Raw genomic sequence first — 13421 nt, forward strand, 5'->3', positions numbered from 1 at the left:
TTTTAAACCATCTATGGACACAGGCCCTTTGCTGTTATTCACAGACAACACCACAGTCATGTTGTACATAATAAACAGAGAGGACCAGCTCTTACTCCCTTCTTTACAGACTAGTTATGTTAACCTGAAAAATAGAAACTGAACACACAGCACAGTCTATCCCTCCAGGGTATGTACAGTCCATCAGAGCAGAATTTTGTGGCAGACAAGTTGAGCAAGACCAGAACAGACCCCCAAAATTGAAAAGTTATACCTCAGGGCCTTCAAGGAAGTTATCCATGTATGGGGAACTCCTCAAGGAGATCTGTTTTACCTCCATTCTCAACAGACACACGTTCTGCTTCAGGACTCCTTGCACAGTGGCCTGGAAGATAGATGCCTTTTCATTATCATGGACAGAAATGTTCCTGTATGCCTTTCAACCATCTCCTCTGGTAACCAGGGCTCTCCTAAAGATTTAGAAGGAGTTTCTAAAGATGGTAACGTGACTCCTTTTTGACACAGGCAGTAGTGGTTCTCCCTTTTGAAAATGGCCAGGGGTAATTACCACAAGCTTCCTAAGAGGATAGATTTGCTCACAGTAGACCAGTTCTCTGATTCACCCCAGCCTTCATTTTCTTGACTTTATTGCTTAGATGATACCATTTTAATACCGATTGAGCACCTTTTCTATGAGGACATGTTGCAGGTTTTACAATATACAAGAAAACTCGCTAGTAGAAAGTAATATATAGACAAGTGGAAAATAATTTCTAGTCAGTGCAATGTCAAGAGCTAGGATTCATAGGTAATTACTAGGCTAAGGATTCCAGGGGGTCATTTTAAGCCTGGCCATTCTTCCTAAGGTGAGACTCAAGCCCTCTACTTGTGTGTGTAAGTTAAACACCTTAAAGGCTCAAACACCTTTGGTGCTGTAATGTTTGAGAGAGTTATCCTCTGGTCTTTCTTATTCTTCCATCAAGAGTCTTTCACAAGAGGATTTCAGCCATATCTGCTTGTCTATCTGTGGACCCCTCCTTTCTGCTTTCTCCAGTTAAACAATTTCTGAAAGGGCTGTTGCATATTCACTCACCTGGAAGACTGGTGGTTTCTTCATGGTATCTTTGTGTTGTAGAAACTTGCAATTTTCCTTTTGAGCCATTTCAAGAGGCTAATTTAAAATTCTTGTTTTGGAAATTTACTTGCTCATTTTGCAGAAATCTGAGCAGTATCTTGAGTTACAAGCTGTTCCAGTGATTCAACCCTGTTGTAGCTTTCAAAAGATAGGGTGTCTTTAACAGTCAACCCGTTTTATGTCTAAAGTGATTCTATAGTACACTTTGAAGCAGTCTGTTCATCTATCTGTTTTCTTCCTAAATCTAAAAAATAAGGGAGAAAAAGATCACACTCAGGCTATCTACAGACAAAACAGATACTACAGTGATAGAACAAAAAGCTTTAGGAAGTGTAATTGATTGTCCCTTTTTCTTGCTTTTATGGGAAATAAATAATCCGTGTCAAATCAAACTATTTCAACATGGTTGTCTTGTGCAATTCAATGTTGTTATTCTACCAGACATCTTAAAGTCAAAGTCAGAGCCCACCCAACCAAAGCTATGGCTATTTCTGCTGCTTTTTGGAAAAGGACACAATATATAAGTATCCTAGTTGGCAGCATCTTGGTCTTCTCTTCATGCCTTTACCAAGTACTACAAAATTATTTTTCTAGAGCCAAGGCAGGGATTGTTAGGACTGTCCTCCATGGCTTCTGGACTCTTCTCCTTCTCCACCCTTCCTTTTTTTCCTAAGCTCTGTTTTTTGTCCCATGTAACTTGGGCTACTGCAACTGGGTTGTAATGCTGAACATAGCACAGTTATGTAAGTAAATTTACTATCCATGTATAGATGTTCAATTAGATCACTTTTCTAGTAAGAACACGATCCCCCAGTTGTCCTTTATGTCTGAGTGGGGTCCCCATCTTTCCCTTCGTCTCTTAACACTGACTTTAACAAGGCTTTGGCCCCTCCCCTTTTCACCCCTGTTGCATGAAAACTCTGATTTTTGGCTCCCATATGTCTGTTTTTATACTGACTCGCTATCAAGCTTTAACAGTTATATGGGCATGTGAAAAATGCCCTAAAGCTTAGAAAGTTTGGCCTGACATGTGATCCTTGATAGGATGTATCCCATGTAGCTTAGTGTACTGTAACAGTGATATATTCAAACATTTGCTGTTACGTTAAGTATACTTGCACAATTGTGCTTTCCCATTAGTGATGGATGCTTTGGTGGCTATAGTTCCTTGTACCCAAATGCTGTTTTTGCCATCCAGAATCTACTTCCACACCCGAGTTGTTGACATAGTACATGGACTTACAGGCAGGCAGTCATATGATCATTGTTTTAAAAAAAAATCTGTTTTCTACCTAAAGTTTCTGTTGCGAGTCCATGGATAATTGAAACAATGCTATAACAAGAATACAGTGTTTCACATTCTCATTTTATTCCATTTCTATACTGCTTTGCATCTTGCAGTGCACCACTTCAGAGAGGCAGAATTTTCTGTCATAGTATTAGAACTCGTCATTTGCCCAGGCTACATTTACTTTTTGTGATCAGAAATTGACTTGGGCTCTTCAGTAGGACAGCTCCCAAGCAGTCGAGAATGTAGGATGACCAAAGGCACTGAAATAGTACAATTGTTGAATCCAAATAATGCCAAACGGCTACAATGATAAATGCTGAAAAAACACTGGATCCAAGTTGTAGCAAGCAATTTAATGAAAAACACAGATAAATCAACCCATTGGGCTCTTCAGTAGGACATATCATCTTCATCTCTGTACTGTTTCTCTGCATGGGTGTATAAGTTGTAGGCTTTTAGCTGCTGAGTAGCCATGATGTAAACAAATGTTTTGCAATCAGTACCTTTTAGGTATTATGTTAATGTTGTCCTTTGCACTTTGTAGGTACTTGGATGCTTGGTTCTGCTTTCTCTAATGGTAGCTACAGAACTTTGGACCTGTGTCTCCTGGTTTGTCCAGTTAAAACGCATTTTGTTCATAAGTGTCATCGTTAGTCTTGTTTGGAACTGGCTGTATCTGTACAAGGTATGTACTTTTTATTTTATTTTTAAAAAGCTGTGGTGTGGATCAGAGTTTTTTGACTCAATGCAGGACAAATGGATTAACTTTGCAAGACATTTGTGCTTAGTGTAAAAAATTGATTATATTCTTACATTCTAAATGGCGCTATTTTTCTTTGTTATAGCTATTTTATCATCTGAAGAGCTTGCTTAGGAAGAGCAGTTGCATACATTAGAACTAACAAGTTCTTGCATAAAAGTCAGGTATGCAAATTATGCCATAGTCACATGATCATGTCAGCTTTAACAGCATGTGCCAGCCAACAGGTGTGTACATGAGGCAGAAGTTAATCTGCAAAAGAGAGGGACATAATTGGTACTTTTACGTTAACGGGGCAACAGCTTTTTTGGCCTCGTTAATGGTTTTGGCATAAGGAAACTTGTCGTTCATTCTCAATATTTGCATAAATATGCATATCCAGGAAATCAAAATAAGTGAAATTTCCCTCTTCTAAAAGGGAATTATGAATCAGAGTGCTGAAATTCAAAGTGCTTCTATTTTTTTTTTTGTTTGTTTAATATGTGTGAATGAGAGCGTTGTAAGAAGATGACTCCACCGTCAAGGAATTGAATTGCTATTTAAAAGCTGTGAGTTTGTAAGAAGATGACTCCACCATCAAGGAATTGAATTGCTACTTAAAAGCTGTGAGTTGTGTTTAACTCTATTTCTGTGGTAATCAGGAGTCTGGGTTGATTTTCCATCTGTAGCAATTTATAACCAGGCAAGCAGACGTTGCCCAATGACTTCAAGGGGAAGTCTGTAAAATAACGAATTCCGTTTTGTGTTGCTTCACGTGTATCAAATTTAAACCAGACCAGGAACTTTCATGGTTTTATAAGCATATTCACTGCAGCTTCTTTTCATTTGTCTGATTAGCAACACACTAACATTTCCTATTATTCAAAACAATGTAGTAAAGAAACATATGCAAACACAACTAGCTTCATCAGTTGCAAGATGAGGAAAACAGTAAAATGAGGCCAAAATAACTGTTGCCCTGTTTACGGAGTAGTACATGTGACTAGTCTGTTTTTAATGAGATGAATGAAAAGAAGCTACAGTGAATACTTATGCAACCACGAAAGTGCCTGGTCTGTTTTACAACCCATATTCGGCCTCACACGTGAAGCAAATACAAACAACTTGATCAGTTGCACGATGAGGGAAACATTAAAACAAGGCCAGAAAGGCTGTTGCCCCATTAATGGAAAAGTACCCTTTAAATATTGCTTTTGATTATTGAAAAATATTCAAACTGGATGACAGCTAATGTCCCTAATCTGAAGCACATTATACTTTTACTGCCATGCCTGTCCCTCATGTCAAAGATGCATTGTCATGGTAAATTCTTCACAAAGCTTCTAATAATTTTTATTTTGAAGTTTCTTCTGTATTCGTAAAGCGATGTAATTGTAGAAAGTATTGTTTAACTTCTTGCAGAACAGACAACAGACCATTGCTGGTGTCATCTTCAGAAGAGGTTTGCAGGCTTTCTTGTTCAGCACTTTAAGCAAATCCTTGATGGGATTTGGATTTTCGATTCCATGTTGTTGTTGATTTAAAGTAGTTTGCATGTTTTTCTTTTACTCAGTTAACTGAATAAACAGCGAAAAATGCAACACAGATGTGGAAGTAAGTCAGTAATAGATGAGCAGTCAAAACAAAAGTGACCAAAATCCAAGGAGCTAGACGCTGAAAAAGCAGTAAGTGCTTTTCTCTTGACAAAGACTTCATCAAACTTCATAAGACATACCAATCCAGCACTTTTACAGCTTGAAAATCTGATATTATTAATACCTAGCATTTATACATCCTGGAAATCTGATATGAATACATTAGTCAATCAAACGTGCTTTAATCTCCACCCATTTAAAGCACATTTTAATTTGATATTTTCATTAATTTATTCGGGGGGGGGCATGCATCCATTTTGATTTGCCAGAAATTTTCTTTCATTTCTGAATAATTTTCTTCATTACCACATTTTAAGTCAGTTGTAATCTAATACAGGCAAATATACTTTCCTGCACCTGTTACAGTTCTCAGAATGCCTATGTAAGGCACTAAACTAATTTTATATTCTAAATGTGTAAACACACACCCTCATTCTGTGCTATCTTGGGAACGATTTTCCAATACAGAATGCTGTACCACCTGAACATAATTCCATTTATCCATCCTCAACCCCTTTTCCCATTTTGCACATGGGACCAGGGTGTCACTTCAGCAGCAACAGTCATCTTGAGCCAAGGTTTACACCGCTGGGTGGCTACCCCTGGCACAGTAACTGAACATAAAAAGTATATATATAGCAAAAGAAGGTTGACAAGTAAAATAAGATGGTACAAATATTTCTTTGTTTTAGTAGTCACACTTTCTGAACATTATCCAAGTATTCCCATTGATTACAATTGTCATATCGAAAAAAATTATTTTCACTATGTTTCTGAAACCTCTGTATTAGACAATTTGAAGTTCATACATCTTTTCCTGACATACAGAGGGTTGTCACCTACCATCTTTCTAATATTGTCATGCTTACTTAACATTCTCCAATTATCAACTGTATAAGATGAACAGGAGGCATCCTTTTATCCTCTGCAGAGGTGGAGAAGAAAAAACAATCAATTTGATATTTTTAGTTAAGGGGGCTGTTATAGAGTGGTTGCCAGTTTTCTAAAGGATACATTTGATTATTTTCAACTAAAATGAGAAGTGTGAATTTAAGGGTAGAAAAGTTGTGTTACACTTGCTATAGAAACCTTATTATGTTATTAGAGTTGATAGAAAAAGGTTGTGACGGTATGGCGGTCATATGATTGAGATGTTGGATGTACTAAGCAGTATTTTTTATATTGTTTTAATGGAATACTTTTTTAAGCAGATAGTGGGGGGTTGCTATAGGTGCCATTGTGGTACATATCAGTGCAGATTTATGTCACGGTTAATAATAGTTTACATATAATTCTAGATTTCCCAAAGACATAGATGGTGTCTGTTTTTGTTTGGAAGAACAGTGTAGGTAATTTTCAAAATTTAACTATCTAAATAATTATAGTGTGTATCTAAGGTTGAATCCCCTTAACTTTTGAGAATTTCCAGAAGGTCTGTTCCCAGAATATTGACTGTTTTATCTGCTTTTGCTCATTTTATATGTAAAAGTCTGTATCTCAAAAATGATTGAACATTTATTCATGAAACATTCAGGAATGCAGCTGATATAATAATCTATAAAACACTATCAGGCTGGACTAAAGTCTTCAAAGACAAAAGTGCAGCTGCATCTTGAATTATACTGAAAAAAAAATTAACATCCTTTTTAATGTCTCAGCATCTATAGAAGCACAAATTCTTTTTAGATCTGAAATCACTCCAGTGTTGTAGATGTGTTTTGATAACTTTAGTTCAGCTTACTTTTGAAGAGAACTGAAATTTACAGATTTGTTACAGCTGAGTGTTTGTAAAACCTGCATATTACATTTACAAAAGCCATTCTGGCCTGAATTCCACCCTAATTTCAAATATCAAGATCTGTCTTCCAATATAACCTTTGCCTTGAAATTTAATAAGACTATTAAGAATCCCAGCTTCATTTTGTTTTCCACAGCATAATAAAAGTAGTCAGCGTCAAATATAGACATGTCTGTCTGAACTTTTAAAATATGCATATTTTGTAACATACAAAAGCAATGGAAAATACTTTTTCATAAAGAGTATTATTTTTAGATCTGCTTTCATAAGATCACACCAGTGGTATGAGTCAGAGCCATACTAGGTTTGGCAGACTGATATAATGCAATATATATTTTTTGTGTGTCAAACAGGGAGCCCAGGGCATCCAGATGGGCATATAAGACTACTTGTGGTATGTAGCAATAAAAATGACCATTTACCCTGTAACTGTACAAAGCACTATTGCAGAGTTCTCTCAACAATCTATCACGACTCTCAGATGCAAAATTAATTGATAGTTCCAAACATAACACAAGTTTATTTTCTTTTAATGCAGTTTTACTGCACCTGACTCTAATCTGGAGGTGTCATAAATCCACTGACAAAAAAAATCTGTATTCAGGAAAAATAAATGGGGCTTTTACCTCTGATGTAATGATAACTTAGTAAAAAAGCATTTTAAACCACCATTGTATTTATTTACCAAACAGCAGCTTACTACAACGTCCACAATAAAAACTGAATGCAACTTAAAATGTCAGACTTTGACAGTCAAGGCACATGAACTAAAGCTACTTGTGCTTGCCTTTTAAAAGCTTTATCTCTGTCCCCTTTGAGAATTCTTTAGAAGGCAATCCAGTCATTGCAACAAAGTACTCAACTAAAAAGCACACCCAAAACTGCAGTTCTAATCTCAGGGTTTTCAGTGCCGTGCGCACCTTATTTTGACTCCACAGCTTTAGCTGCTTGTAAGTATTATAATCATGACATGTCAGAAGTTCTGGTGAAATGTAGAGGATTCTGGCATGATGTTCTGGACATTAGTTTTGTATGGCCTTTGTGCAGAGGTCAAATAGTCTGCTCATGGAAACCAGCCATAGTACCATACTGTGACAAGGAAAGCCCTGTGAAATGCTGGATGTCCTTCAAGGATGCATCTGCAGTCATCACATATGGGTTGTCCTGCCTCAGGCAGCCCTTTGGTCAGCCGGATTCCAAAGTCTGGGTCCGGCGTCGGCTGATGTCGCCCCTTCCCCGATGTCACAGCGCCTGGGGTATAAAAGCGTCAGCCGACGCCATCTTCCTCAGTCTTTCTTGCCGCGTGGTGCCCGAAGCAGAAGCAGTTTGCAAGTGCCGGTCGGCCAGCTCCTGTAAATTCGCTATCCAAAGACTTCAAAAGCTAAGTACCCCGTTGGGGACTCTTTCTTGCCTCAGCCGATGTCAGAAAAAGTTAATAATTGTTTATCTTGCGGGAAACAAATACCTCATAAGGATTTCCACTCTTATTGTCTTCCTTGCTTAGGCCCAGACCACGACGTCTCGGCCTGTTCTGCCTGCGCTTCCTTCAACCGACGCACTCTTAGACGTCGGTCGGAGTTCACAGAAGAGTTTTTTTTGGGATAGTTTTGCTTACAAAATGCCGTCGGAAACCCCGACATCACATTTAATTAAGAAACGGAAAGACAAGGACCGACACACGTGGGCCACGGTTTCGGCTGAAACCGCGGCTAGACCTACCGCGAGTGTCTCGGTCTTGGTTGATACCGAGTCCTTGGAACTTCCGAACCCTGAAATATTACAACCGACAGCCTCGGCCCCGGAGACTCCTACCGAGTCGGTTACAGAATTGCCTTCCGAAACTGGTGTATTGGAATCTTCCGACACCATACCTTTAGACAAAGCTACACCAACACGTGGTGCAGCCAGGCCTCCTGCATCCATGTCTATTAAGGCCTTCACCAGGGCTAAAGCTGCAAAACACTCTAAAGCCATGCCTCCCAGAGTTATTCCTCAGGGACCTTCTTCTAGTTCACAGATTCTAACTTTAGCAGAGGACCTTATCTCCTTAATTAAGGGCTCTCAGCCTAATCCGGACAGGGGCTCTCAACCCCCTCTAGACAAAAGGCCCAGGATGGATCCTCCTGATCCCCTTTCCTCAGAGGAGGCCTCTGTTGGCTCGGATCACTCAGACTACCAGGAGGAGGCTTATTCAGCCTACGAGGATTCGGATGCAGAGGAATCTATTCCCTCGGCCTCCCCTCCTGAAGAGCTTTCCTTTGGGGAGACCCTTCACTTTATGAGAGAGCATTTCAAATGGCAGGGCCAGGAATATTCTGATTACAGGAAAAGACTAAGAACTTTTCTCCATTTACCTCAGCATAGACCTTTGGCTATTCCTCCTGTTTTAAATGTGATTGATGATGTATACTCTGACTCTAGTATGACCCCTGACACTCTGCCTCCGGCCCCTGTTAAGCCCGATAGGTATTACAGAGTCCCGGACACACATAATTTTCTTTATAAGGCCCACTCTGCTGACCCTGAAACTATTTCACAGGGCCCTAAAGGGGTTGCAGCTGTTACTACTAAGAACCCACTCCCCTCTGCAAAGGAGTCCAGGGCATTAGAGATGGGGTAAAAAAGTGTATACTTCTGCCACTCTTGCTATGAGGGCATTAAATTGTCAATTTCACATGATACAGTATCAAGAGTATTTGTTAGAAGAAATGCACAAGAAATTGTCTTCTTCTGAACCCCTTGACCGTAAATCCCTTCAGGATCTGGTCCATAACTCCCAGCAGGTTAGCAACCACTTCTTGCAGTGTGGTTATGATGCATTGGAAGCTTCATGTAGGTCAGCAGTGACAGGTGTTGTTGTCATACGCAGGCATGCTTGGCTGAAAGAACAATCTCTGCCAGAACATGTTAAAGCTAAGCTTTTGGATGCTCCACTGGAAAAACAAAAGTTATTTGGTTCCACTGCTCAAGACGTCCTAAAGAAATTTGAGGAAAAGGCAAAATCTGTACAAACAGTTAAGGATTTTCTTCAAGTCCAACCGCCTAGATTCAGCAGAAACTGGCCTTCCAAGAATTGGTCCTTTACGGACACAGAAAGATTTCAAAGGGGCAGGAACAGGTGTGCCAGAGGTAGAGGGCAAGCTAGGGGCTCCTACAGAGGCCATCAATGGCAACCTCCAATCCAGACAGGCAGTTCAGGACCTGCAACTGCTGCACAAGGACAAACTCAATGACTTTGCGTTGACTCCGCCAACCAGGGCTCAATTAGAAGCACCTTTGGGCGGAAAGCTTTCTTTATTCTCAAGAAATTGGCACAACATTACAAGAGACAAATGGACACTCCAAATAATAGACAACGGATACAGCTTCCATTTCCACACATTGCCAAAAAGAAAAGGCATGCCAGGTCTGCCACCAAATCAAAGGGCAGAGGCTTTGAAACAAATCTCAAACTTACTACAAATGAAAGCCATAGAAAAAGTTCCTATTTCAGAACAAGGCCAAGGATTTTACTCCAGGCTATTCCTTGTTCCAAGAAAAGAGCATCAATGGAGACCAATTCTCGACTTGTCCGCACTGAATACTTATCTCATTGTGCCAAAATTCAAAATGCTGACTCTACAGCAACTCCTTCCCATGCTGGGCAAGGGGTCTTGGCTGGTTACTCTAGACCTCAAGGAGGCATACCTGCATGTCCCTATCAGACAAAGTTGCAGAAGATACCTCAGATTTCTTGCAGGGTCAGAGCATCATCAATTCTCAGCATTGCCCTTTGGCTTATCTACTATGCCCAGAGTATTCACGAAATGCCTGGCATCAGTAATAGCACACTGCAGACTCCAGGGGATTCAAATCTACCCATATCTGGACGACTGCCTTATACAAGTGGACAACCAACAAACTTTGATAAAGGACTTAAATTATGCCATCAATCTTCTACAGGCCTTGGGATATACAGTCAACATGCACAAATCAAGACTTGTTCCATCCCAAAGACTAACCTTTCTGGGTGCGGATCTAGATACAACCACCCAAATGGCTTATCTCACAGAAGAAAAACAAAGTCAACTACCGGATTACTTCAAGAATCTGACAAGACAAACCCAGCTGACTGCAAGGAAAATCCTGCAGGCCCTGGGTTACATGGCATCCTGTATTCTTTTGATTCCACAAGCAAGGCTACATATGAGAAAGCTACAGTGGTACCTAAGGAGTTTATGGACTCAGCACAGTCACAGTTTGGAAGCGTTAATCCCACTCATTCCATGCCTTCACAAGGAATTTCTGTGGTGGGCTCAGGCCAGCCAGTCCAACAGAGGGTTGCCCTTCACAAAGCCAAAAACCTCCCAAACTATTACAACAGACGCTTCAGACCTAGGTTGGGGAGCACACATGGAGGGTAGAGGTATCCAAGGACAGTGGTCACAAAAGGAGCTACGCATGCACATAAATCAAAAAGAAATGCTAGCAGTGATTCATGCAATCGAGGCCTTCAAACTCTTTCTGCATCAAGGCCATCTACTAATAAAGACAGACAACACCACAGTTATGTGGTACATAAACAAGCAAGGAGGTACCCATTCTTACCCTCTTTGCAGACTGGCAATTAATCTATGGGATCTTTTCTTGAAACTCAATATACAGCTACAAGCTCAGTTTGTGCCAGGGAAGGACAATACACTGGCGGACAGCTTAAGCAGAAATATCATGGATGCACACGAATGGATGCTGCACCCAGACATTTTTCAACAGATAACACAATCTTGGGGGAGCTTGGACATAGATCTATTTGCATCCCCCCACAGTCATCAATTGAAGAAATTCTGCTCAAGGACATACCACCCACAAGCGTGGAAAGTGGACGCCCTCTCGTTCAGCTGGAGAAATCTAACAGTGTATGCATTTCCTCCTATTCCATTAATGACCAAGGTGTTACTGAAGATCAGGGCAGAGCAGCCAAAAGTGATTCTGGTAGCTCCGGACTGGCCAAGACAGCACTGGTACCCACTGCTAAGGAGCATGTCACGTATGAAACCATGGCCCCTAACTCTATGGCTACTTCTACTGACACAGCACAGATACAAAACTCTACATTCCAACTTGAAAACATTGCAACTAACAGCGTGGAGAATACCTTGACTCCTCCTCAGGATAAGCTATCCCAGAGAGTGAAGAATATTATTATGGAAGCTCGCCGCCATTCCACTAGGAAGGCATATGCAGCAAAATGGAAAAGATTTCTCATCTGGAACACCACAAAGGGCCTAGATGCGACAATGATGAACATGGCACATATCCTGGAATATTTGGCAGAAATGTTCCACAATGGGCTGTCTTACTCTTCTATTAAGATTCATGCTTCATAAATTTCAGCTGAGTACAATACTGATCCACCTGTCTTTTCTCATCCTCTCCTAAGACAGTTTCTAAGAGGAATTAAAAACATCAAACCTCCTAGGAAACCACCTCTACCTGCTTGGGACCTTAACTACGTGTTGGAAAAACTAACACTACCTCCATTTGAACCAGCAGCATCTGCAGATCTACAGTACCTTTCATGGATGACTGCTTTCCTTTTGGCAATAACCTCAGCTAGAAGGGTTTCGGAATTGCAGGCCCTGATGGCAGTTCAGCCATTTATTATTTTTCACCAGGACAGAGTTTCATTAAGAACTAATCCTACTTTTATGCCAAAGGTGGTATCCAGGGTTTCATTGAATCAAGCCATTCACTTGCCTACCTTCTTCCCAAATCCACAAAACAAAGGGGAGAAACTGCTGCACACCCTGGACATTCACAGACAGTTGCGCTACTACTTGGACAGAACTAAAGGTTTCAGGAAAACTGACCAGCTGCTGGTAGCATATGCTGCTGGTACTCAAGGTAAATCAATTTCCAAACAGACAATTTCAAAATGGATAGGAAATTGCATCCGCTTTTGTTACTCATTTCATGGAAAGACTGTACCAGCTAACATTAGACCTCATTCTACGAGAGCCACAGCCACCTCCACAGCCTTCTTAAGAGGGGTGGCTACAAAAGACATTTTAGAAGCTGCCACACGGAGCTCCGTGCATACATTTGCCAAGCATTACAATTTACCTTTATATTCCAGATCCAGAGCAGGCTTTGCTATGGCTGTCCTGCAGGGAATCTTAGCTACACCATCCTTTTCCTAGTACCTCCACTCCCAGATTGGCTATGGTACTCTACCCATATGTGATGACTGCAGATGCATCCTTGAAGGACATAGTACAGTTTTGTACCTACCATAAATGTAGATGTCCGATAGGTATGCATCTGCAGTCAGGTTTACCCTCCCTCCTTCCCCTCTGTGGTATTCCTAGGGTGCTTACCTCTCTATTAGCTAGCTGGGGGGATCTATTATGGTGTATTTGTTTTTACATATATATATATATATATATATATATATATATATTTTTTTTTTTGCAAATGTTTGGATTTTTTATTGCTTATTTTCCAAATTTAGCCTTCCTAGAGGGCACCTGGCATCTGGGGCAAGAAAAACTGAGGAAGATGGTGTCGGCTGACGCTTTTATACCCCAGGCGCTGTGACGTCGGGGAAGGGGCGACATCAGCCAACGCCGGACCCAGACTTTGAAATCCGGCCGACCGAAGGGCTGCCTGAGGCAGGACAACCCATATGTGATGACTGCAGATGCATACCTATCGGACATCTACATTTATGGTAGGTACAAAACTGTACTATTTGCTACATGTATGCAAGAGCCTATATGCCAGTTTGAAGGCAGTTGATAAAAAAATCTGGGATATCTAATGAGATACTTAGCTGCAAAACATGT

At 40.5% G+C, this 13421-nt stretch overlaps 1 protein-coding gene across 4 annotated transcripts in view; it reads left to right on the forward strand.

Moving 5' to 3' along the window:
- The window catches only part of CLCC1 (chloride channel CLIC like 1), a 1214053-nt gene that overhangs the window by 312123 nt on the left and 888509 nt on the right, over nt 1–13421 (forward strand). For 3 of the 4 annotated variants that reach the window (XM_044086058.1, XM_044086059.1, XM_044086061.1), the window contains exon 3: nt 2950–3090. The exons of the other annotated variant lie outside the window; for it this stretch is intronic. In XM_044086058.1, coding sequence (XP_043941993.1) covers nt 2950–3090 — 141 coding nt within the window. The remainder of the gene's footprint in view (nt 1–2949; nt 3091–13421) is intronic. 4 annotated transcript variants of the gene reach the window in all.

Source organism: Protopterus annectens, chromosome 10.part0 (assembly GCF_019279795.1).
Source record: "Protopterus annectens isolate FY-2018-M chromosome 10.part0, PAN1.0, whole genome shotgun sequence".
Lineage (NCBI taxonomy): Eukaryota > Metazoa > Chordata > Ceratodontiformes > Protopteridae > Protopterus > Protopterus annectens.